General features: G+C 47.7%; 2 protein-coding genes across 2 annotated transcripts in view; both read right to left on the reverse strand.

Annotated features, from left to right (window-relative positions):
- The window catches only part of Chd4 (chromodomain helicase DNA binding protein 4), a 29,593-nt gene extending 25,498 nt beyond the window's left edge, over positions 1-4,095 (reverse strand). Inside the window, 4 exon segments of the mRNA XM_047549690.1 lie at positions 2,405-2,579; positions 2,972-3,156; positions 3,442-3,550; positions 4,057-4,095. Coding sequence (XP_047405646.1) covers positions 2,405-2,579; positions 2,972-3,156; positions 3,442-3,550; positions 4,057-4,095 — 508 coding nt within the window.
- Positions 4,096-13,502: 9,407 nt separating this feature from the next.
- Lpar5 (lysophosphatidic acid receptor 5) lies at positions 13,503-26,489 on the reverse strand. The gene is given in 3 exon segments (XM_047550523.1): positions 13,503-16,676; positions 16,678-17,063; positions 26,434-26,489. Coding segments are annotated over 2 exon segments (1,122 nt in total). The 5' UTR covers positions 16,861-17,063; positions 26,434-26,489; the 3' UTR covers positions 13,503-15,737.
- Positions 26,490-26,742: the final 253 nt, after the last annotated feature.

Here is a 26,742-nt window from a genome sequence, read left to right on the forward strand (position 1 = left end):
AAAACACTTACTCTGGATGGACACAGTTACAAGAGGTCACCCTAATTCCTCAGCAAGGAACTCAAGAAAACCAAGACAAATGTGAATGGTAATACTATGTCAGGGACTATGTTACTCCCTCAATACGGTATGTTTTTCATATCATCAGAACTAAGATTTAACAAAAGTTCAGCGGTGCTATGGTCAGAGCATACAGCCTTCTCCCCAAACTGCAGATACCCAAAAGAGTTAGCTTGAGGACTGGGAGACTACAAGAGACTGCAAGAAGTCTCAAGGCTTGGTTTCATCAACCCGCCTCACAAAGTCCTAACCAACATATGGAAATCATGTTCACACCAAAAAAAAAAAAAAAAAAAAAAAAAAGTAACAGTACCTAGATAGTGATGGAAAACAGTATGTTTCCTTCGATTCCACACATACTGTTAGCTCCTGACCCCAAGAATTATCCCTAAAATTTCTCTAGCTCCACCCTTCCTGAGTTAGACAGATATTAGGGAACATGAGACATGAGGCTGGACAAAGCACCATCAGCCTCCTGCTTCTTACTGGGCCCAGGATCAGGTCAGGCACAAGAAAGCCCCTCCATTCCCCTGGGAATGGAGCACCAGCCTGGATCTCACCAGAAAGAATTATTTTCTTAAGGGTTTCTTCCTAGTAATCCCCATGTCATCCCCCAATCAGTTCTTCCTCTTCATCTCCATGAAAGCTAGAAAGCAGAGACAAGGATAAACCCATAGAGGTAAAGCTCCACACACAACCCTGAAACCTCTCAGGAAAATAATGTACTGAAATGGTAAGCAGCAAACTGGCCGAAATACAGAGGAAGATTTGGGAAAGGGGCAGGAATGGGTGTGGCAAATGAAAAAAACTGGGTCATACTACAGCTTGGGGCAGAGTTCACCTGGGAGCTTACATAGCTCCTGGTCAACTAGGGGATAAGGGGACAGACCCACACCAAGGGGCTAACGGGAGGCTAAGATGGGGAACCAACACTGGCTAGAGAGCACTACTACTACTACTCACACCCCTCACAGAAAGGATAATAGGAAGGTAAGCCTTTCCCTTACCACCACCACCACCACCCTGCCTCCACCTCAGGTTAAGGGCACAGAAATCTGCCACCCTACACCTGACAGTGATGAAACAAGACTAAGTTCCTTATCCGGACAGCTGAAGACTCAGTATCGAAACTGACCACTCTCTTAAATGGTCCAGGTTGAAGTGAAGAATTCCAAGTTAGAAAAAGTCAAATGTGAAAGTATTTCTCCCAGACCACCTCAACTTCCAGCTGGAGCTAAGAGAGAAGGCAGAAGTGAAAGACATTGATGAGAAACAAAAACAGGACCAGCAGGGCTCCCAAATGAAAAGTAGAAGCAGAGAGGATTAAAATATGGCACATAGAAAAAAAAATTCATAAAAAGTTAGCAGCTAGGAAGAAAAAGGTCAAGTTACAAACAGGAGACTTGGTGACTTAGCTAACTAAAAGGTTTTGAGTAAGGAAAGAAGCCAGAGAGAGACATTCACTTACAAGCATGACATCAACTATCATTTGAGGACATACAGGACTACTCCATCAGGCAGGATGGTTATAACCATACAGGTCTGGCCAGTCCTCAGAGCCACGCCAAAACATCACAATCCTTAACACACCTACACAAACGCAAAGCACCACCACCCAAACCCAGGCACACAGAAGCAGAAGCCTTCAGGAAAGAAGCCAGGATTATGTCCACTCACCAGGAAAGAGGGGTGCCCTCCCTTCTTCTGCTCCTCCGTACTAAGCTATTATATTACATCCTCCTGTAGCCCCCATCACTTCCCTACTCAAAACATTCCAGCAATCTGCCTGGCTAAAAGCGCTCTAGGATCCGCTAAGGAGCGCGATTCAAACTTCACACAGTTGAAAACTGCACAGAAAACCGGTAACTGATCAGAAGCTAAAAATAATCAGATAGAGAGTAACCAGTACTCCCGTTTTTCCTTTCCACAGCAGCAACCACAGGATCCGACTAGCCGATGCCAGGCTGGGCTCCTCCAACAGAAATCCTGAACGCCCCTAACACCCCCAAATAGCCTCCAAGGGTCCCAGCTACCTGCGATCCTCCAGGACCAGCACTAGGTAACGTTTGCCAGCCTGGGAGAGCTCCCTCACCTGGGAACTGCATAGCATTCCTCAAGACAGACGAGTGCAGCCAGCTTGCATCTGGGTCCGCGGAGCCCAAGAGGCACATGCTTCCACCCCCCTCCCACAAGAGCTCCGCAGAAGGGAACCACTCCCTTCGGATGGCCCTCCACCTCCGCGGCTCTGCACAGAGCTGGCAAGCAACACAACCCTGCCTCATTAAGTCACTAGGGAGGGCCCAAATGCCTCCTTCCTGCCCTGGGCCCTTGGGAAAGATGTTACCTGGGTGGGGGGTGGGGGTAGGCTGTTGTTCAAAAAGTGCATCCATATCCTCCTCCTCACTGCCCGCTGAGCAGGGGGACGGGGAGCCAGGCCCGACGCCATCCCTTCCGCTCCGGGCCAGGGAATTGGCCCAGCTGCTCCTGCCTGCGGCCTGGGGCCCCTCTACACTGGCTCCGAGTCACTGTGCGGGGGAGGGGGGAGGAGAAAGAGAACAGTCAGTGAACGCGCCACTGCCCCCCTCCCCCACAACCCACCCCGCTCTTTCCGCCCCCCACCCCAGTCACCCTAGCAGGGCACCCGAACCACTCAGGCTGAACTTAGTTCCACACTCCTCGGGGCAGCCCGGAAGCCGGCTCCCCAACAGAAGCCCCCACGAAAAGAGGGAGCTACGGCCCCGAGGGCAGGCTGGTGCAGGCGTGGGGAGGAGACACCGGGCTGGACCGAGCCGGGTGTGACGGGGGGAGGGGGTCCGAGTGGCCGCGGGCGCGGGAGGGCCAGGGGAGGCGGCTAGGCGGCAAGGCGCTCGGGGACACAAGGTCACTTGGGGGTGGGGGTGCGCCTCCCTACGCCCGGGGAGGGGCCAGTCCCCAGACAGGGCAGCTCTCCAAAGGCTGTCCTCTGGGACAACTCAGGTTCTCCTCCGGAACCGCGGGGACCAGGGGGCGTGGAGGCTCGGGCGCTCTGGGGGTCCCGAGACCGGGACGCGGGGGCAAGAGAGGTCCCACTGGGGAAGGGGGCTGGGCCACGTGTCCCTGGGGGGCAAGAGAGCAAAGGGCGAGGGGGGCGGGCGCCGGTGTATTGTGAAGGACCAAGGCCGCGGGGGTCGCGGGGAGCAAGACCTCCGGCAGGAGTAAGGCGGGGGCTGGGGAGGAGGGCCCGGTACCCCGCAGGGAAGGAAAGGAAGGGTCGGCTCCTCCGGCAGGGGGGCGGTCCGCGGGGTCAGAGGACGCCTGAAGAAGGGACAGGTGAAGGAATGACCCTCGGGACTTGCCCGGGCTGTGGGGGGCGTCTCTCTGGGGACCCCACGCTCTCCTCACCCCAGAGCCGCCGCAGGTCGCCTGGGTCCGGCCCGGTGTCACTCCCGCGCTCCGGCTCCTCCTCGCCGCGGCCGAAGGGGGGAAAATGGCTCCGGCTCCGGCGTCGCCTCTTAAAGGGCCCGAAACACCGGCCGGGAAATCCCACCGCACAGGCCCCGCCCCCCCACGGACAGCCCATAATAACCTCAACCAACTCCAACCCCCCCTCCACTACCGCCACCCTCCTCTCTAGGTCTCCCGGGCAAACCCCCGCCCCCTCGTCGCTCAGGCCAACCATTGGCCACGCCCCCTCGAGCGCGCGCGCGCGTGTCACCCGGGCAACCGCCCACCCTCCTGGCCAATCCCATAATACACACGGACACCCCCACATACCCACTCCCCGCCCCCCCACTTCATACACATATACTAAGGGTGCTGCTGACATAATATTGCAGACCTTTCACAACTAACCCTCTCTCCACCCCTGACATCCCATAATAACCATCCTTTGCCAACTTCTTCACTCTTGGCCCTAATGCTAACATCCCATAATAATTCGTCACCCCTCCCTCCTCCTGGCCATCCCATAATAAGCACCCCTCCCAGCACTTGAGCCTCATATCCCATAATACTCACCCCATCCCCCACAGACATCCCATAATAACCACCCTTCATCCGCCCCCAGTTTGATATCCCATAATAGTCAGAAACTCACCCCCAACACACACATACTACAACAACGGACATTCGGCCTCCTCCCACACACATCCAGTAATAATCAGTCTCCCACTTTCTATAGTGACATCCCATAATAACCAAACCCCTAGAACTGCCCTCAGTCCCTGCAGGCTAGGGTCTAGATGCTCACAACACTGCCCCCAGCTTTTCCTTCTAGCTCATGGTCCATATAACCACTTCTTCCCTATCAAAGAGATACCCCCTAATGATCAGTAGTCTACAGATGGACACCTAAATCTCCTTTCCCCTAAACACTGGGAAAATATCCCATAATAATTTTACTCATCATTCACACCCTGACATCCCATAATTTCAATGAGCCCATGGTCAACCAGACATATACTGTACTACTCCCAACACAACCCAGGTGTCACATCCCATAATGTTTTTATCTCCACCAGCTTGATAGTCTTCCAGTCAGGTATCCCATAATATTCATATTTATACCTCCCCCCATCTCCAGAAGCTGTCAGTCTGTTCCAACACCCAGAACAGACAGGGTGGGGCAGGCTACCCACACTGCCCTGTCCCTGCCCCCATTCAGACACACCTAATATTCTCTTTTGGGGAACCAGGTTACTGGGCCAAAGCAGTAACCTGGCCTAAAAACTTTCTTGATATCCAGGACCCTAGGTCCCTCATCTCATCATTTCCAGACACTCAGGCTGAGAGCCAACTTGGGGTACCACCCAATCCCACCAAAATCCAGGTATATTCCAGATGCTCTTAAATTTTGAGTAAGAACAACCCAATACCATGCTAATCCTTTGCATAAAGTTTAAATTACCCCAGAGCATCCCATAATAATTATAAACTTTCATTCAAAGACTATTTCTCAACATTCCAGTAGTCCTGTCCCCAGCTGTCCCCCCCACACCAATTCAGGAACCATTCATCAATGCCTCCAGGCTACTCTTATGGATGGGTATCCCACCATGACCTTAACTGAGGATCCTGTTATGTGCACATCAGGAGCTCAACCTGCTCTTCCTCTACTCACCACTGCTCACATTCATTCAACATATGTTGACAGAGTACCTAGCAAAGCACAGAGCTGGGCAGTGTGGAGAATGCAAAGAAGACACTGGTACCTCCCTCCAGGAAGTATAAACAACCTAGCAAACTATGATACAAGATAGAATGTCTGATGTCAAGGGAGAACTACTGAGTGCCATGTCCCAAAGTCCTGTCACAGAGAATAAAGCAAATCCTAACTGGTCTCAGGAGAGATCATATCCCAGTAGAGTTCTTGGTAGTCTTTCTAGACGCTGGTAAGTATTCCAAAAGGATTTACCAGTATAAATGGCAGGTCAAAATATTCTCTGGTTTCCTACATTCTAAGGGATTTTGATTGGCAGTGTTCATCTATCCAGTATTTCTAATACTGAAATCCTGTAATATCATCATGTCCTTCCTTCTTGAAAGACTCATCAATATGCTATAATTGTTACCCTCATTCTTTTTTTTTAATTCTTTGTTGTTGCTACCCTCATTCTTTATTACTTATAACTATTACTACTATTACTATTATTATTATTAGGTATTGGGGATTTAACTCAGGGATGCTTTGCCACATCTCCAGCCCTTTTTATTTTTTTTAGACAAGATCTCAATAAGTCACTTAAGGCCTCAATAAATTGCTGAAGCTGGACTTAAACTTGCAATCCTCCTGCCTCAGCCTCCTGAGTCACTGGGATTACAGAAATGTACCACCATGCTCAGCACTACTCTCATTATTTTATTTTATTTATTTATTTGTGTGTGTGTGTGTGTGTGTGTGTGTGTGTGTGTGGTGCTAGGGATTGAACCCAGGGCCTTGTGCATGTGAGGCATGCACTTTACCAACTGAGATATATCCCCAGCCTGTTACCCTCATTCTTGAACACCAAATTCTGCTCCCCCTCAATGTTTCATATTTTTCATTTCCCATTTTATAACCTGAAGTCTCATAATACCTCCAACTACCCTCATCCTTATCCTGTTTTAGGCCCTCTTTTCCATCTTATTAAAAAAAAAAAAAAAAAAAAAAAAAAAAAAAAAAAAAAAAAAAACTTAGTGGTTTAATGCTCACCATTTTCTCCTCCACAGGTACAGGTCAACATTCCAGGAAGACTTTCTCACTCAGTTATACCAAGAGGTAGCCTTCCAATGTATACCATCCCCATCCTTAAATGCACCTTCCTTCCAGCCACCCAGGAAATTGGCTCTAGAAAGTTGAAGGAGCTCAATCTTAGAACCCTTTGGCCCACAGAGGACCTGAGCCCATCAGCTTGTCACCTTTCCCTCTTTCTGAACCCCAGAGAATTAGGCCTTGGGTGAAAACCAATGTTCCCAGACCACCACCTTGCTGCCCTTGACCCCCAAGTCAGAGACAGTGTCTCCCTCTGCTCTCATCTACCTTTTTCACACAGTCCCAAGACCTATGGAAATGGGACAAGTTGGAAAAAAAAAAAAAAAAAAAAAAAACCAAATGTCCTTCCTGATCAGAAGTAAATAGGAAGGACCACAAAATCTCTGAATTGCACTGTTTGTATCACTTCTCTAGAGAAAGGGCCTGGCCAGATGATGCTCCCCTCTCTTAGATCCAAGGGACTAGAGAACTGGCAAGGAAAACTGAGTTGGAGAAAGTGAAGAAAGCTGGGAAACAACAGTCCCTTGCTCCCAAGCAGGGTCCCAGGGATACTGACAAGTCTTCCCACCAGCTCCTGCCTGACTCTATATAAACACCAGCATTCCACATTTAACTCTCATCTCATTTTGGAACTGGAGTTTTCAGCATCAAAAACCTTAAGTCTGGCCAAAAGCTCCCACTGTCACCTTTGAAGTTCATGTTTTCTTTTTCCAATATTCATCTCCCTGGACCATCCTCTTGCTGTGTTCATTGTGGTATGCCAGTCATTTCTCCCATTCTGCAGGTTCCATAGTCATCCTCATTCAATTCTCTTGATACCAAGATTGGGCCCCATTTGCCAACTACAGTGGTACACACCTATAAGTAATCATAGCTACTTGGGAGGGAATGTTGAGACAGAAGGATCACAAGTTCAAGGCTAGCCTAGGCAACTTAGGGAGTTGCTGACTCAAAATAAAAAAGGGTGGTGGATATAGCTCAGTAGTAGAGTAGAGCACCCCTGGGTTCAACCCCAGTTCTGAAAAAAAAAAAAAGGGGGGGTCCCATTCACTTATCCAAACCTTCCCCTGAGCTCATGCTGATGAAATTTGTCGTCCACATCAGGGAGACAGCAGCTGTTCTAAGAAAACATAATGTTGGGTATACTTCCTTTCCATGAAATTTCTCCTTTCTACAGTTGCCAGATATCTATTAGGCCTTCTTCTATCCCCATTTCTCTCGGGAATCCAGTCCATCTCTGGGCCTCAAATTCCCTTCTGAAGTATCTCCATCTGCTCCAGATCCATATATATATATATATATATATATATATATATATATAAAATATGTACCACATTATCACAGTGATTGATGAATATGAACCAATAAGAGAAGTTATAAGTCGATAGTCACAGCCTCTTACCTGAGGTTCAAAATACTCATACCCTCTGTCCACCACACTACACTCCCTCTGACTCTACCTGTGCAGTTCTACTCATCCATTCATCTGCTTCTCCTACTTCCTGCCTCTCCCTAATAACACCACAAGGAAAAGTTTAAGACCCTGCCTCTCTCCTTGAGCTCCAGAGAGGGCCAGGATGTATGTATGTGTGTTGATTTTGTGGTCTTTATGCTTCTGTGCCTCCTGCTTCCTACTCTGGCCCCATGCTACCCTCCCAGAAAAATTATAAATAAACCATTAGAGCCACTAGCATGATTGGCCCACAGAGACTAAGGGCGGCATAATCTTCTAATTAAAGTACCCAAGGGGGCAACCTCTCTAGCCAGTTACCTTAGAGTTCTGTTTCCGTCCCATGGTACTGATGAACCTAGAATAACACTCCAAGGGGAGGGGATTGTCCTGGAGTTTTCAACATGCACTCTATAATTCCTCATCTTACACCTCTGTTCTCTGTAAACCTGAAAAACTGCTCATCAGAGATCCAAGGGGCCACAGTGTTCTGCTCTGTCAGGAAAGAGAATTTGGGAAAACAACAGAGGGAAGAAAGGCCACAGTGACAATGCCCTGTGATGGCTAGATAGGATGCAGACCATGCAGGGCATAAGGGATGACTTTTGTCCCTCAGGAGTCAAGCCAGTATCTGTTCTTTGAGCGTGACTGCATTCCAGTGCTGGATCCCCACTCTGTGAACTGTGGTCCCAAGGCTCAAACCCAGGAAGGGGAAGATGAAGGACAGTTCTTGAGTATTGTGGTCACCAGGAGCACTATCCTTTAATGTGCAACCCAGTCAGGACCTGGGAGTTCAGGACCTGGACTTGGTAGTGCTCACAAACTGGGGGAAGGACTCAGGTGTCCAAGGTTCAGATTTGGCTAGGTGCAGCCCGCCCCAGAGGCCCCTTCAAACAGCTGTCACCAAAGAAACCTCTCTAGCCAGTTACTCCTGCCAGGCCTCAGGCCTGGCTCCAGGGCTCACCAACCCTCCCTGCTCCTTCCCTCCCTCTTCCTTCCTTTCCCTTATCGTCCCCCCTCCCAAGAGCTTTACCTACCCAGGACAGCCCCACCCAGCTGCGCAGGGCACATCCCATAATAATCCTCCTCACTAGACCCTACCCCCCCAAAAGAGAGGCGGCCATCCCATAATAGCCACCCACAAGAGACATTCCGCGGTGACCGCCCCCTCCCTGCAGAGCTGCTGGGAGCAGCCATCCCATAATAGCTGGCCGCCTGTTTTACTGGTTACGGCTGTGGAGGGAGCTGGAGAGGAAATGGAGGGGAGGGGGGAGGGGAGGAGGATCACGGGCCCCCACTTTGTGGGAGGGAGGGAGAAGTGGAAGGAGAGTGGGATAAGGGGTTAGGAAGCAAAAGATGACGTGCAGGTGGGAGTTGGAAGCCACTGGCCATCACAACCCTGCTATGGGTCTTTATTGCCATTCCTCAGGGGCTACCTTTTCTCCTCCGCACCCTGAAAGGACGTGGCTGCTAGTTAGGGAAGATGCCTAGGATGGGTTCAGGTGTCCAAGTGTGTGTGTGTGTGTGTGTGTGTGTGTGTGTGTGTGTCTAGGGAGATGAATTTCAGGTGTTCCCTTTGGGCCGTTGGACGGAGCAGGCTGACCTTAGGATGGTGAGAGACTAAGGGGTAGGGGGGTTGGAGAAGAGCTCTTCAAGCCCTCCCCATTCTGCACCACCATCCCATAATAATCCCCCCAGCCCCACTCCCCCTCCCACACACGACATCCCATAATATCTTCTGGAGAAGCAGTCCCCGCAGTAGGTACAAAGAGCTATCCCATAATAAGCTCCCCCACCCCCACTCACCACCCCCCCAACTTGGCCCCCCCTCAGTCACATGCAGCCGGTGCCATCCCCCGCTGCTCCCCCCTCTGGCCACCGAAGGCCTTGCCAACCCATAATACTCTTGCCTCTGGTCGCAGGAGGCCTCCAGCCCATAATACTCCCTTCCACCACCACCCCCCCTTCCCGCCCCGCACCCCTTCCTCCCGCCTCCAGTTGGAGCCGGGCCTCACCAGCCCATAATATTCCCCAGTCTCCTAAGGCTGTTCCAGCCCATAATACTCTCCCTGTCTCCTAAGGCCTCTGCATCCCATAATACTGCCAGACGCCTGACCTGTGGGCCAAACCCCAGCCCGTTCCACACATCGAGGCTGTGTCAGCGCCGCTGGTCTCCCTCCCTGTCCCTCCTCCCTCCCCGGGTCGGAGCTTTCCCTCCCAGGCTGTCTCCCGCCCTCCTGCCCTGGGCCCCTCTCCTGGCCCCACCCCGTGCCTGCCTGGCCCTTGCGTCCCCTCCAGCCTCCTCCCTCGCCCTTTCTCCATCTCCTGGGTCTTCGTCCTATCCCCTTCCTCTTCCTTTCATGCACTTCTCCACCTACTCCTTAGTCTGTGGGATGGACATCAGCCTCATGGGGAGAGAGTGCCCCCAGAGGGCAATGGACCAGTCACTGCCCCTGAAGACTGCCTGCTTGACCCAGCACCATGGAAACGTGCCCAGCCTGCCTCCTCCCCAGTTCCCCTGGCCCTAGCTCTGATTGCTGGCAGGGCTCTGTCTGGTGACGATTCACCTGGAGCCCTTGCTACCTTCCAGAAGCAAGGGCATCACAAGCACCATCTGGGCTCCATACCCTCATTGGAAAGACGGGGTTATGGGGTTTCTAAAATGCCAAAGGTATTTCATCTCATTGACCCTCACCACCACCCAAAAAGCAGATGATATGAGCTCCATTGCACAGAGGAGAAAACAGAGGCTCAGAGAGGTTAATTGGCCAAAGACACATTGCCAAGAATTGACAAAGTTGAAATCAGTATCCAGATTTGTTTGATTTTAAGGTTCTGAGAGTCTTTGGTTTTCCCCAAACCTAGTGAGTGTGAGTAACTTCACTTTCCAGTTCAAGTCCTCCAGAAGTGATAGCATAATGAGAATTACCTCCAGCCTCTCTTTGTCTCCAGGGCCTCCTGAAAGAATGGAGAAGGAAGGCCTGGTGTGAGATATACCTCCTCTTCCCCATTTCTTCCTTGGGATCCCAGGTAGCAAGCAAGCTCACAAGGATTCTCCTTAAGATAGTCAAGACCAAGAATGTAACATCTCTGCCCTCCTTTGGGATCCTTATTTCAGTCCTGGGTCACCTGACTTTGTTGTATTTCCAGACCAATGATTGATACTCTCTAATTACTTTCATCATGTGGAGGCATCATCTTATAGAGAAGACCTTGAAAACCAAGAGATTATCTCCTTCTCAGTTAAGTTGATGGACAATTAACAGTGCTGCGTATGCCAGACCTGGTGGCTCACACCTGTAATCCCAGCAACTGGAGAGGCTGAAGCAGGAGGATCATAAGTTCAAAGCCAGCTTCAGCAATTTAGTGAGGCTCTAAGCAACTTAGTAAGACCCTGTCTCAAAGAATAAAAAGGGGCTGGTTATGTGCCTCTGGGTTCGATTCCCCAGTACCCGCTCTCCCCCCCCCAAAAAAAAAAAAGTGCTGGGGAGGGAGTCATGCCCACTGCATTAAGTCTAAAGTGTCCTGCCTGCGTGTACCACGGACAGGCTATTCCTTCCTGGGCCCTCAGTGGGGTGTGTTTAGGACTCAACACAATTGGTACCGTGGGTGAGCTTAGTCCTCAGACTCCACCCAGCTACAGTGTGTCCTGCCTAGGGTACTGAAGCTGGTGTAAAGGAAAGGGCAGTGTGCATGGAGGAAGAGTAGGGCAAAGATGACACCGCAGATTCAAGGTGAGAAAAGCAATTGAGAGAGGTGGCTTTTATCAGGTGAGGAGAAGCAAGGATACCAAGGGTGGATGTAATAGAGCCAGGGATAGGGAGGAAAGGATGATAGAATGTGCTGCAAGTAGTAGGAGTTTAGGAGCCAAATAGAGACTCAACCATTTCCAGGTTGTATAACTTTAAGACTTAAAATTCTCCCTAGTGTTTCATCTGTACAGTAGGGATAATCATCATCCCTAACTCAGAGGGTTATTACAATAATTAAATAAAATGCAGCATCTGAAATCCTGGCATATAGAAAACACACACACACACACACACACACACACACACACATATATACACACACACAAACATTGGATTCAAGTGAGTTTCCTGCCTCAGCCTCCCAAAGAGCCGGGACCACACACAGGTGTCTGCCACTACATCTGACCATGAAATTTTTTTTTTTTTTTTTTGTTACCGGGAATTGAATTCAGGGGCACCCAACCACTGAACCACATCCCCAGTCCTTTTTTGTATTTTATTTAGAGACAGAGTCTCACTGAGTTGCTTAGTGGCTAGCTTTGAACTCACAATCCTCCTGCCTAATCTTCCTGAGCTGCTGGAATTACAGGCATGCACCACTGTGCCCAGCTGACCATAAGAATATTTTAAAAACCTTTAACACTCTTCCTTTTTCTCCTCCTCCTCCTTTTCTAGACCTTAAATGGGACAGCCCCAAAGTATAGATGTGTGCTCTGGATTTCCCACATCTTGCCTCCATCTTTTTTTTTTATTTTTATTTTTTATTTGTAGATGGACACAATGCCTTTATTTAATTAGTTTATTTTTATGTGGTGCTGAGGATCGAACCCAGTACCTCATGCATGATAGGTAAGCGCTCTGCCAATGAGCTACAACCCCAGCCCTCCATTTTATTGCTTACAAAATAATTGGGAATCCTGTGAAAATGTCAGTGGTACAAGTTTTTTGGTTTTGTTTCCCTTTGGTATCAGGGATTGAACCCAGGGGCGCTTAACCACTGAGCCACATCCCCAACCTTTTTTATTTTTCATTTTGAGACAGGGTCTTGCTAAGTTGCTGAGGCTGGCTTTGAACTTGGGATTCTTCTATTTCTCAACCTCCTGAGATGCTGGGATTACAGGCAAGCACCACCAAGCTTGACTACAAGTTTTCTTAAACCTCCACAGCCTGTTATGTGTCAGGTTCTGTTCATTCCTCTCTGCCTGCAATATCTCCTTGATCTATACTTCTCTCTTCTCATGATAGAAACCCTTTGGCTAGGGCTTTTAACGTCCACCAGGGCTTTAACACCAGACATGTCACACTTCAAACAACCCATTCTCTTCTGGAAGTGATAGCGTTGTGAGAATTCTTCCACAGACCATGATCACACTTCTTCCCAACTATTGTAGTATCTCCCAAATCACACTTTTCCTTAAATTCTCCTCCACTTCATTTCCCTGTAGTTTATCCTACGCAGTATGTCCATTTAGCCAAACCTCACTGAGAATCTTCAGGGTTCTAAATCAATTGCCAACATCTTGCCCTGCATTCCTGCAACTTCTGTGTGCATTATATTGTTCTATATTCCCCACTAGGTAGTAAAGTACTTCATAAGATCTGACTGTTCATCCATTCAACAAATATTTACTGATTAAATCCTGTGCTAGCTACTATTCTAGATGTTAGTGAATACACCAGAGAACCAAAGATCCCTGCCCCCATGGAGCTTACATTCTACATAGGGAAGAGACATCCAGTAAACATAAAAATTAGAATAAATAAATGAGCAAATTATATATTAAAAGATGTGAGTTTTAATTACTTTTGAATTCACTCATGTACCTGCATATAAAAGTATTCAAGTATTTTTAAACTTTTTATTTGTTCATTCATTCAGTTGTGTGGTACAGGGACCCAAACCCAGGGCCTTGTGAATGTTAAGTATGCCCAAGTTTTTATTGTTATTTTTGGGGTGAGGGTATCCAGGATTGAGCCCAGGGGCACTTAACCACAGATCCATATCCTCAGCTTTTTAAAAATATTTTGTTTAAAGACAGGATCTCACTGAGTTACTTAGGGCCTCAATAAATTGCTGAGGCTGGCTTTGAATTTTCAATCCTCCTGCCTCAGTCTCCCAAGTGGGTGGAATTTACTGGCATGAGCCACCCCGCCTGGCCCCTTCATGTTATTTTTTTAAAATTAAGCTCAGTTCAGTTCGTTGGGGCAAAGTTCTCAGAGTTTGAACAAAGAGGTTTGCTGAGGCTTGAGCCCTTAGGACAAAAGGCACAGACGGGTCTTGAACCCTGAGGGTGAATTGAGGTGGGGCTGATGCTAACAAACAAGCCTTCTTTAGGCAAACTGGCCCGGCTCTAACCTCTACCCAGATAAAGGCTGGAACTTCAAGGCTATCATTGAGAAATCTGGGTCAGTTACCTGGCTTGGCCACCAGGGGTCATTTTACCCCTGCAAATCACCAACTCATATAAAGACACAAAAGACTTACTTGGAGCCCAAAACATAGAAACGAATGGGAAAACCCTAATACTGTCTAACATACATTCACAGAGAGAGAGAGAGAGGGAGAGAAAAATACAGTACTGAGACCTAGGGATGGAAATGCATACTGGACACGCATAGCAACAACTCTTACTGTTAGGGTCTAAAGATGTGAGGGTGCTAACTCTGCAGTCCTCCCAGCCCCCTACTTGGATAAAGACGGAAGGAAACACTTGCTAAGAACAGACAGGCTATTCCTGTTCTCTCATCTCACTCTTACTTCCCTGAATACTCTTCTCTCCTGACTGTGGCACAGTTCCTTTTCACCCCCTAGAGGCGTCCCACCTTTTCCTCCTGAGTGTGTGTCTGGTTCCACATCTCCCCCCTCCAGGGCTGCTGCTCTGGTGAGCCCAAGGTGGTGTTTCATTTGATGTACAAACTTCTACCTGCCCCCAGGAAGTCCCAAGCCTTAAGTACTACCATTAGCAATTAATTTGTTGAGCACGGCAGTCCCTGCAGTCATAAAAAAAAGAAAAAGAAAAAGAAAGGAAGGAAGGAAGAAAAAGAAAGAAAGAAAAAGAAACACTATTATATAATGTCCTGGGAAGATGTTAATGTGAATGAATTCTTAATACTTTAGTACAAATATGGTTCTCAAAGTGTGATCCAGGGATCAGCTCTTTGAGGAAGTCCATGAGGTCAAAATTATTTTCATAATACTACTAAGATGTTATTTATCCTTTTCATTCTCCTCACCAGTATACAATGTAGTTTTCCAGAGGCTTCATGAAATGTGATGACATTATCACTCTCTTGGCTAATGGAATGTGGGCTTCTATTTTAAAAACTTATTAGCTTTAATTCAGTAAGTATCAAAACAACAAAGAACAAGCTAAAGCTCTTGGGATCCTCAATTTCTATGAGTGTAAAGGGATCTGAGACCAAAAAGTTTGAGAACCGATACTTTAGTACAAAGAATGTTCTCCTTTCTTTGGACAAAGAAAGAAAACAGAGATGATATTGAGGACCTCGAAAGGAGGAGGTCCTTTTTTTTTTTTTTGGGTGCCGGGGATCGAACCCAGGGCCTTAGTGTTTACAAGGCAAGCACTCTACCGACTGAGCTATCTCCCCAGCCCAGGAGGAGGTCCTTAAAATGGTGGAGGGAGAAGGGATGACCCAGACAGGGGACCAAAAACTAGGATTTTGTGGAGTGTGGGTGTACAACAATTCAATTCACAGTTTTGCCCTGCCTGGACCACCCCACGCTGGGTGTCCCACAAACCATTAGAAGTCAATAATAAGGTACCCCCAATTCTCTCCATATCAAATAAACCCTTGTATGCCTATTGCTGAGTAGGGGGAAGCCAGGTGGAAGTGAGAATGGTGGTGTCCATGGCCCTATGGTCAGCACAGAATTCAAACCATGGTACCAACTTCTCAGTATCTTGATCCACCAAGGTCTGGGGCTCTTCAGCTCTTAGCCCTGTAGCAATTTAAATCCAGGATATCCATTTTCTATTCCATCTACCAGCTCTTAGCCATGGTCAGACTCATTGCATCACTTCCCACTGACTGGAGAAATTTAAAGAAGTGATTGCTAGCAGCACTCTTCCTTTCCTGTGACCTTGTTTCCACATTTTGTTCTCATCTGCATCCAAGAACTGGAGTTGCCACTCTGATGTCCAAGTGCTCAGTGCATCTCCCTCATGGACACTGCCCCAGAAACCTATGAGAGAGGTGCTAGACTGCACTATTGCAAGATATGCGTTCAGAAGGTTGAATCCTGGGGACCCTCGGTGAAGGGCATCCTGGAGTTAGGTGGCTGGAGTAGCCCCTGACTGGTGGCATCCAGCCCAGTGGTGTGGGCAGCTTCTGAGGGCCTTTCTGCAAGCGTTCCCCTATCTCCATTGATGGCCAAGGTCCTGGCCTGGAGTGGAGTACCCAGGCCACGCAGGGTGTTACGGAAACCCTCGGCGCTGAAGTAGTACACTAGTGGGTCCAGCACGCAGTTGGCGCCGGCCAGCAGCACCATCACCATCAGCACCCCGCGCACCTGATCGCGGGCCTCCTGGCTGGCCACCACTAGGTTGCTCCGAAGCAGCCCATAGAGAGCCAGAGTGGCGTTGTATGGCACGAAGCACAGCAGGAAGATAACGAGGTTGGCCAGCAGAAGGCGCACGGTCTTCCGCCTCCGTTGACTTTGCGTTGCGTCTGGTCGCGCCAGCGTCCAAAAGACCCGGCCAGATGAGTAGACCACGGCCGCCAGGGGCAACAGAAAGCCCAGGGCCTCGGCCAGTAGCACAAGAGGCAGCAGCCGGCCCTTCCACAGCTCATCGCTGAAGCTCTCAAAGCACAGGCGTACCTCGATGCTACGGTAGCTGCAAGGCGAGGGCCTGTGCACGCGGGCGGCGGGCACGGCAAACACCAGGATGACTGCCCACACACCCAGGCAGAGCCGCCTTGCCACACGGGACTGTCGCATGTGGCGCAGACGGAGCGGGTGCACGATTGCAGCATAGCGGTCCAAGTTGATAAGCATCAGGAAGATGCAGCTGCCATACATGTTCATCTGGAAGATAGCGCCAGACGTCTGGCACAGGAGGTCGGGGAAGGGCCAGTAGTGCAGTGCGTAGTAGGAGATGCGCACAGGCAGTGAGAGGGTGAAAAGCAGGTCGCTGGCTGCCAGGTTGCACATGTACACACTCACCCACCGAGTGTACTCGCAGAACACGCAGGAAGATCCAGAGGGCCAGCGCATTGAGGGGGAGCCCTGCAGCCAGCACCAAGCTGTAGACCACCATGTGCAGGCGATGGGTGGTCCGGTAGTCAGGACACAGGGGAATAGAGCTGTTGGTAGAAGAGGTGTTGGCAGAGTAGTTGGTCAACATCATGGAAAAGTGGAAGATGGAGCTAGGCTGGGGACATCATTAGTCACATCAAGGTCCAGGCATCGCTTTCACCTTCAGGGTGGCAGCCTGGAGGTTGTACAGAGACCATCTAAAAGCAAACAGAAGCACAGCATGGGAATATGTGTTATGGCCTGCAGGGTCAGATGGTTGGAAGCCTTTAGTCACAGCTGATCAGCAATGGAGACCTGGAATGGAAAGGCAAATCGAAAGTCAAAGTTATGCAGGGACAGGATGGCAGACAGAAATATTTAGCTAACTAAATTGACTGGCTTCATGGCTTTTTCCTTAGCCTCATCTTGCACCTCCTTGTCCAAAATAGCTTCCTATACCAGGTCTGTACTGTACAGTGTTAAGTGCCCTGGTTCTGGAATCAGAGACTTCAGACTGTCTAGGTTTGTTTTGTTGTTGTGTGGTGCTAGGGATCCAACCCAGGTAGGCAAGTGTTCTATCATTGAGCGTCTCCTAGCCCTGGGACTGTTTAGCCTTGTGCTCTCAGAAGGTTAATCTCCTGAACTTCATTTTCCTTAACTTTGGATGGTGGGGTGGGGATGTTAAAAGTAATCTTTACTAGACAGGTGTGGAGGCACAGGCATGTAATCCCATACACTACAAAGGCTGAGGCAGGACCATCAAAAGTTCAAGTCCAGCCTCTGTCAATTAGCAAGACACTCAACACTTAGGGAGACCCTGTCTCAAAATAAAATACAAGGCCTGGGGCTGTAGCCCTGTGGTAAATCAGCCCTGGTTTCAATCCAAAAAAAAAAAAAAAAAAGGCTCATGAAGTCTTTAATTCATGAGGTTGTTTAGAGATTAAATAAAATAATGTATATAAAATGCTTAGGTTGCGTTGTCTTATGAAATCTCTCCCTTCCCTCAATATGCTTACTCCGTCTTTAAAATGGTTCCAGGCATTTCAGGGTAGTGAACAAACAAAGGCCTGCCCCCACCCTACTTTTACATTCCACTGGAGTGAGGCAGATAACAAAGAATTCCACTTAATAGGTCCATCATATGGAAAGAAATAGTATGAAGCACCTCTCCAGGCAGGTGGCTAGGCTGGCTCCCCATTATCTAGGGAATAAAGTTCAGACTCCCAAGTCCTGTACAAATCTCAACCTCATTTATCACATCCACCTTCTGAAGTTTGATTGTCAGAAGCAATATGGGTTCATCCTGATTGACTTCCCTAACCTGTTTCTTCATCTGTAAAATGGAAATAAGAATGTATTGGTACCTCATAGGCCAATTGCCCAGCTGCTTTGGGCAGAGGCATGTTAGTGAACCTTGGGCTTTCTCTAGGTGCTTCCCCTAGAGGGTCTACCTAAGAGCTTCCCAGAGAGTTAGTTCTGTGATAGGGGACACAGGGAATTTGATAGTTAAGGACACACAGGGGACCCTGAGAAGGTCAAGGTAAGGAGAAGTAGTACTGCCTCAGCTGCCATAAAGAGCAGGCTGCAGCAACTACAGTCCTCAAGGCAGAGTTGGCAGACCAAGGATGCAGCCAAGAGATAGACAAGCCAAAGAAGAGATGTGGTCTGAGTGTCCCAACTTCCGAAACTCCCTGAGGCATGGTAGATACTCCATTCCCTACCCAGATTCCATCTATCTGTGTATGGGGTGATAGAAGAATATGCATAACTTGAAGTTTATCATTTTTTTTATTAACTTTTTTTGGAGACAGAACCTTGCTATGCTGTACAGTCCGGCCTCAAGTTGCTGGCCTAGTGATCCTCTTGCCTCGGCCTCCTGAATAACCTGGAATGATAGGGTACAGAAATATGCACTAGGCTCAGCTCTAAGTACTGGGCAGTGGAACCCAGGGTCTCATGCCTAACAAGCAAGCACTCTACCTTCAGTTCTGAGCTACCATTCCCAATCTCTTTTTAGTTTTTAATTTGAGACAGGATCTCACTAGGTTGCCAGGGCTGGTCTTGAACTTGTGGTCTTGCCTCAGGCCTCCAGAGTAGCTGGGATTATAGGTGTGCACCACAGTGCCTGGCTCCTCAGCCCCTTTTAAAAAATTTTTTTTTTTTGGGTGCTGGGGATCGAACCCAGGGCTTGTGCTTACAAGGCAAGCACTCTACCAACTGAGCTATCTCCCCAGCCCCTAAAAATTTTTATTTTGAGACAGGATCTTGCTAAATTGCCCAGGTTGGCTCTAAATTTGCAATCCTCCTGCCTCAGTTTCCCAAGTAGTTGGGATTATAGCATGCACCACAACACCCAGCTTCTAACATCATTGTTAGGCGTACTACTCTGTGTCATTTAGTATATGTATAATGATACATAATTCTCACCACTAATGATTTCCAGAAATAGAATTTTTTCATCATCTCAAACAACAACTCTATAGACATTAAGCAACACTGTTGGACACATCTTAGGGAGAGAAATTGTCTCAGACCCTGAGCAAGTATCCTAAGACATGAGGCTGGTTCCTTCCAAAAGAAGTTATTTAATTTTTGCATATCAGGCTGAGGATGTGGCTCAGTGAGGATGTGGCCTAGCATGCTGAAGTTCCCCCTACAATCCCTAGCACTGCTAAATAAATAAATTCTTGCAGAAAACTATTGTCAGGTACCAGATTTGTGGGGCTTTTGTTTATTCTCCCATCAATCATCACCACCAGCAGCTTGAGACAAGTAAGAGGTATTGTGGATCAGTTAAAGGTAATAAACATTTCCCCTGTAAAGGGCCAATTTGACAATGAGAATACAGTCAGCCCTTCACAACCATGTGTTCCACATTAATGGATTCAACCAACTGAAAATCAAAAATATTTAAAAAAAAAATAATTGTCTGAACTGGGCATAGTGACTCACACCTGTAATCCCAGCTACTCAGGAGACCGAGGCAGGAAGATCTCAAATTTGAAGCCAAAATCAGCACCTTAGCAAGACCCTGTATCAAAATTCAAAAATTAAAAGGAGCAGGGGTTACAGCTCAGTGGTAAAGTACCTGAGGTTCAAATCCCCAGTACCACAAAAAAAAAAAAAAAAAAAAAAAAAAAAAATTAAAAAAATTGTACTCTCTATATGCAAACCTTTTCTTGTTAATATCCCCCAAACAATAGAGTGTAACACCTGTTTACACACCATTGATATTGTATTAGGCATTATAAGTCATCTAGAGATGACTTAAAGTATATGGAAGAATGTGTCCAGGTTTTCTGAAAATATACCATTTTACATAAGGGACTTGACCATCTATGAGTTTGTGTATCCAAGGGGGGACCCTGGAACCAATTCCTCAGGGATGCTGAGGATGACTATAAAACCACATGGGGCTTAAACATGCTGAAAAGCAAATAAAATCAGAGTTATTTCTGGATACACATCCCCCACTTTCACCCATGTTCCTTTGCTCCATTCATAGTAAGCTAATACTAATTTTTCACATACCTTGTTTTCAGACCTCTGACTTCAGACCTCTGCCTTTGCACATGCTGTTTCTTCAAATTGGAATGCCCCTCCTCTCATTCTCCAACTTGCAAACTTAGTCATTTCTCAGGACCCTGTGATCTACCTCCCCCACAGGCTAGATGTAGTCCCCTCCCTTGTGTCTCCCAGGGTGCACGGGTGCACAGGTCTATCAACTATTCCCATGTGTATAGTAATTAATTGTTCTTAATCAGCCTCTCCTATTAGACTGTGAGCTTCTTGACAGAGAGACTGTGGACTGTGGCTTATTCATCTTTGTATCCCCAGCACTTACCTCAGTAAATGTAGCTTGAAAAATAATGGTCACCATATTCCAGGGTATGTTACATACTTAATTTCTAACCCTTCCAATGATCTTTGAGGTAGGTATTTGTCCTCATTTTTATAGGAAAGGAAACAGAAGCCCAAGACTGGTCACCAAGAAATGAGTTCAGAATCCAAACCCAGGACTTCCCAGTTCCAAAGTCCAAGATATAATGTGCTGCTTCCAGCCAGAGTAGATGGTTCAATATGTGGATAGATGCTGGGTTAGAGTGCCTAGTCTTTTATAGTTAACTATATGAAATCTGTGCCCAGGAGTAACTTATTAACTTCCTCATTTGTCCATTTGAAATATATTTGTAATAACCCAGTTCCTACTGGGGATGTGGTTCAGGGTTGGAGTGCTTGTCTAGCCTGTGCAAGGACCTGGGTTCAATTCCCCAGAACTGAAAAAACAAAACACCACTTCCTTCTTATTCCCAACTTCCAACATTGGTAAGAAGTTCATCTTCTTCACATAAGCACACACATACATGCCTCCTTGAAATTTCCCTTAAGTACCTTGAGCTGTGTACAGTGGTACATGCCTGTAGTTCCAACTACTCAGGAGGCTGAGGCAGGAGGATTGCTTGAGCTCAGGAGTTCCAGGACAGCCTGGGCAACATTGTGAGACAACCCTCCCTTCGCGGAGAAAATAAATAAATAAATAATATAATTAATTAAAAGTACTTAAATACTTTAGCCGGGCACAGGGCACATGCCTGTAATCCCAGTAGTTCAGGAGGCTGAAGCAGAAGGATTGTGAATTCAAAGCCAGTCTCAGCAATTTAGTGAGGTCCCTAAGAAACTGAGCAAGACCCTGTCTCTAAATTATATATAAAAAAAGGGCTGTGAATGTGACTCAGTGGTAAAGCATCCCTGGGTTCAACCCCTGGTAGCAAAGAAAAGAAGAAAAAAAAAGAAAGAAAGAAAAAGAAAAGAAAAAGGAAAAAGTACTTAAACAATTTGCTGCTTTGACCCTCTCAGTTGTTTTATGTACATTGGTTCTGTTTCCCCAAGTAGATGGTAAGGTCCTTGGGTGGGACCACACTCTGCGGATGCACACTTCAGTCTTCGCACTTAGCAGACCTGAGTGACACTCTTTGGCTGCCTGGCAGGAAATCTGTTCTCCCACTCAACATGTTAGCCCACTCTTAATCCTGTTATAACATCTCTTGTATCAAAATCCAATCACTTGCTGGGTATGGTGGTATACTCCTATAATCTCAGCTACTTGGGAGGCTGAGGCAGGAGGATCACAAGTTCGAGGTAAACCTCAGTAACTTAGTGAGACCTTGTCTCAAAATCAAAATAAAAAGGGCCGGGGGTGTAGATTAGTGAAGAGTACCCCTGTTCCAATCCGTTGCACTGGAGAAAAAAAAAAAAAGCCAGTCACCTAACCACTTCTTTTTACACTCCTTGACATCTGGTTCCACATGTATAACACACTTAGCATGAAACCTCGTCTCGTAAAAGGCCTGTTTGGAAAATCTAGTATTAAGATTTCAATAATAGTTTACACTCTAATTGTAGTTACACTTTATTTATTTATTTATTGGTGCCAGGGGTTGAAACAGGACCTGTTAGTGTTTAGGCCAAGGGCTCTACCACTGAGCTACATGCCTAGCACATGCTTTATCACTTTTAACCATACTTGGAGAATCAGTAGCTTTTATTAATTAGGAGACACACACTAGAAATTCTTTTCTAAGAATCCTCAGTCATTCTGTTTAAAAAGTTGCAAAGTTACACAGACCAAAATGGATTCCTTGAGCTACTACTCAAAGGTTAAAGTTAGGAATCCTGTAGTAAAGGAAGTATGAGGGTCCCATTATCCCATTCCAAAGAAGAGAAGTCCTTGGTTTCTTTAAATGGAGCCTGTTTGTCAAGAACCCACCTCTTGCTGGGCACCATGGGGCATTCCTGTAACCCAGCAACACAAGGAGCCTGAGGCAGAAGGATCACAAATTCCAGTCTGTGCAACTTAGTAAGACCTGTTCTCAGGTCTGGGGAAGTTAGATCAGTGGCAGAGTGCTTGCCCAGCACGCAGGAGGCTCTGGTTCCATCCGCAGTACTGAGGAGTGGGGAAGCCCGGGAAGCTACCTCTTTTTGACTGTCATACAGAAAGGTCAAACTGAGAGGTGAGAGCTGTCAGGCCCCTGCTTTGGTCCCAGCCCTATTCCCTGCTTTCTGAGCCCCACGGCTCCCATCTGTGAAGCTGTATAGGCACATTTGCCAGGCCAGATGGCAAAGATGGAAAAAATGTCAAAGAGGAGGCAAACAGGAAATGGAAGATGGGATGTAGGCATGGAGGGAGGGGCAGCACAGACCTCTCCCCTCAGTCCTGCCTTGAGGAAGAGGTCAGGTTGTGGGGAAATGCAGGAATCAAGAAACAGCAGCTGCCTCAGAAAAGAAGGAACACTGGGTTGCATTTCACCAAGGAGGAGGAGGGGACATGGAGGCCTACATACGCTCAGTAACATGATTCAAGTTGAGTGGTAATATAGGCACACCATTACATACACGTCTGTGCACAGACATGCAGATGCTGCATACAGATCCCCAATAACATACAAATCAATGTGTATACACACCCTGAAATACACAAGCACATGCACAGATGATGGGCCAGAACTGGAAGAGGAGACATATCCCCCAACTTAGGGATTGATCCTATTATACAGGACTATACAATCAGGCACTTTAAAAGCATTTTCCCATGTAGACATCAACAAAACAAATCTCAACCACAAGGCACCAAGGTACAAAGAATCCGCTATATACACAGAGACCCTGGGAACTGTTCCTCTCACCCCCACCAGCACCATTACTACTCACACACCAGAGTGTGTGCAGCCACCTGCTGCTCGTGGTGTCTGTCCTTCAGCTTCCTGTGTGCACATTCAAGATCCAGGTTTCTTACCTTCTCAGGGCCTCTGGAACCTGTCCCACTGCCCTCTGAGCTGGGCTGGGTGCTGCTCTCTTGGCTGAGATAAGCCAGAGGGACAGGGCTATTTTCAGCCACAGGCAGGAAGTAAGAATGAGGGAGTAAAAGTGAGCAGGAGCCTAGATCATGATCAGTCCCTCACTGTCCTCCACACCCCTGTCCTCAGTAGCTACCTTCTCTCGCAACTAGCCAACAAAACAGAAGGGAGTTAAAGACAAAGGACTAGGTGATGTGGACAATGATGGGGACAGGAAGGGGAACAGAAATACCTCTTTGTTGTTCAACTTCTGTGTGCCACCATCTCCACGCTTTTCCCCCCACCCCCAGCCCTCCCACGCATGCACCAAAAGCCTTGTTCTCTCTTTGACTCCTATTTTTATTCACATCCTTCTGCCTTCTCCCTGAGGTCAAAAGTTTGAAAAGGACTCTCAGGTTTCCCCATTCTCCTTGCCCCTGAAGATCAGTTCTGGGATAGCCCCATACTCTTTAAATTTTTATAACCAATTGGTGTCTCATCCAGATACTTTCGTAAATGTTCTAACCTGCTAGTTAAATTAGCTGAGCCCACTTCCTCTGCTTCTGTGTTCAGGCAGTGTTGGGAGGGTGCACAGTTTCCCCTCAGACAGGGTTAATTGTAAACACCCCTTCACATTGGTATATTCAGCCTCTGCAAACAGATCCAGCTGATCTGAACCTCCATAAGCTTCACCCAGCCTAAAATCTTTGTGAAAAGCTTGGTCCCAGTACTTCTTTCGGGGCACAAATGAATCCTGTTTATCAGTTTTTCTTGGGTCTGAGGTGTAGGGATGAGATGGGAAGAAATATGTGTGGAGATAGTCTGAGGTCCAGGATGAGTGAGGAGGCTCCCTTCTGCCTCAGACACCACAATCTTGCCTAAAAATGGAGTCTCTTGAGCTCAGGCTGGTGTGGTGTTATCACTGTCTTCCCTCCTCCTCATTTTCTCAGCCAAAATTCCTACTCCAGCCTCTTCTACCACACCCCACCCCACAATATCCTTTCTCTTCCAGCCTTTCCAACATCATCCTCAGCCATGTCTTCTCCCTTCCTGGGTGTGCTGACCTCATCTCTCCCAACATTCTTCTGGGAAAAGGCAAAAATCAAAGGCAGCCCAGAGTTCAATAGTTTTCCTGATATGTGGATAACACCACACCACCTGCACATCTCCCTCCACCCTGCTTTCAAGAGTGGAAAATAAGAAATCCCAGTCAATGGAAGTCAAAGCAAGAGCTCATCCCCCACTGACCTGTGTCCCACATGCATCTTATCCTTGCTGTAGGCTTGGTGGATCTTGCCTCTTCTGGATGATTCCTGGAGGCTTTCTGCTTCTGAAACCTTGTTCGTGCTCTTAGTGTGTACCACTGGCTTCAGCCCCCACCCTTTCCCCTGCCCTAATACTAGGGACCCAGCCCAGGGCCTCACACATGCTAGGTAAATGCTCACCATACCTGCAGCCCCCTCAACTCTCACCCTTTCAGCTATATTCTTGACTTTTTTTTCTTTTTCTTTTTTTTAACCAGAATATCACATTTATTTCAGCTGTAACAGCAATGTTAAAATTGACAAATTCAATTCTTAACTATATCAACTTTTTTCTCAGTTTTTATACTCCTGGGTATAAAATATCTCTGGGTTAGCGGGATAAATACTGAGGGCAGCAGGGTGGGGAGAGCTGATGGCATCAGGCAGCACAGATGGAGCTGGGATCTTGTGTCTCTGGGTGACTAGGGAGATGAGTAAGCACGCTCGCTCACATGCACTTAAACACAGAACTAAGTTCACACCTCCCCTCAGTTGCTGCCTCCATCTCCCTGGAAAAAGAGTTTTGGAGCCGGGTGCAGTGGCACACACCTGTAATGCCATCGGCTTGGGAGGCTAAGCAGGAGGATCACGAGTTCAAAGCCAACCTCAGCAATTTAGCAAGGACTTAAGCAACTTGGAGATAACCTGTCTCAAAATTTTTTAAAAGGGCTGGGGATGTGACTGAGTGATAAAGCACCCCTGGGTTCAGTCCCTGGTACCAAAAAGGAAAAAAAAAGTTTTGGAGATAACAATCTGATGCTGATCCCCCTCTTGTCATGGAGGCTCCTATAAACATAGGTTTCAGGTAGGTAGTGGCCCTCATTGGTCCCAGAAAAACCTCCACATAGTCATTTCACCTGTGCTTAATATCTGAAATGTCCTTCCTTTCATGCCACATTCTGTCAGCACCATGGGGACACTAGAGACCATCTAGCCCAATCCCCTTATATAGATGAGGTTTGGGTGGAGGCCATTTTTCCTTAAGATTCCATTAAAATATGCCTTTGGGGTCTGAGACTAGGACTTAGTGTTAGAAAGGTTGCCTAGCACTCTTGACGCCTTAGGTTCCATCCCCAGCATCGCAAAAAAAAATAAAATACACCTTAGTTACCTGAGAAGGATAACAATAAAAACACATCTGTGCCAGTGAACCCATTAGCAGAGTTTAATCAGATTAGTTCATTGTCATATGGTAAAAGGCCTGGAAAAGATTGGAAGCATTCCCTAGAGGCCCCTCCTTTGGAAGCTCAGGTTTCGCATGAGGGGGGCCTACTGGGTGAAGGGGAGAACCCGTGGGATGCCCTGGAGTGGGGGCTTCAACCTTAGAGGGGCATTCCTGGGTGTGTCAGGCATGTTGGTTGCCTCATCAGGCAGCTCTGAGAAGATCTGTTGGCTCAGGCAGCCCCTTTGGGCTTTTTACTGTATTTGAAAGTTTTTCCAGGGCTCACTCGCACCTACATCCCCACCTATGTGCCCCATTTCCACAAGAGGAGTGCTGCCCCTTGTGCCCCCTTGGTCAGTTCAACCCCACCTGTCACAGCCCCATACCTGTGTTCCCTTTGTCGCTCTGTGGCTGGCCCCAAGCTGGCTTCCGCTGCCTGCTCTGTGCTGGGTTGGGCTGGTAGGACCTGCTCCAGGGGCGGGTGGGGACACACCCACCCCAGCAGATCTCAGCACATCCCTCCCAGCTGTTTGCACTCACCCAACCCCACAGGGCCAAGGAGAGAGAGAAGAGGAAGCATTGACCTCAGAGGCCTTCACAGACTGGCCAGAGAAGAAATCCCCCCCACCCCAGCAGCTAATGACACTTAATCCAGCCCCAGCTCACCACCTAACTCCCCCACCCATCCTTCACAC

The sequence above is a fragment of the Sciurus carolinensis genome, chromosome 4 (genome assembly GCF_902686445.1).
Source record: "Sciurus carolinensis chromosome 4, mSciCar1.2, whole genome shotgun sequence".
NCBI classification, from domain to species: Eukaryota; Metazoa; Chordata; class Mammalia; order Rodentia; family Sciuridae; genus Sciurus; species Sciurus carolinensis.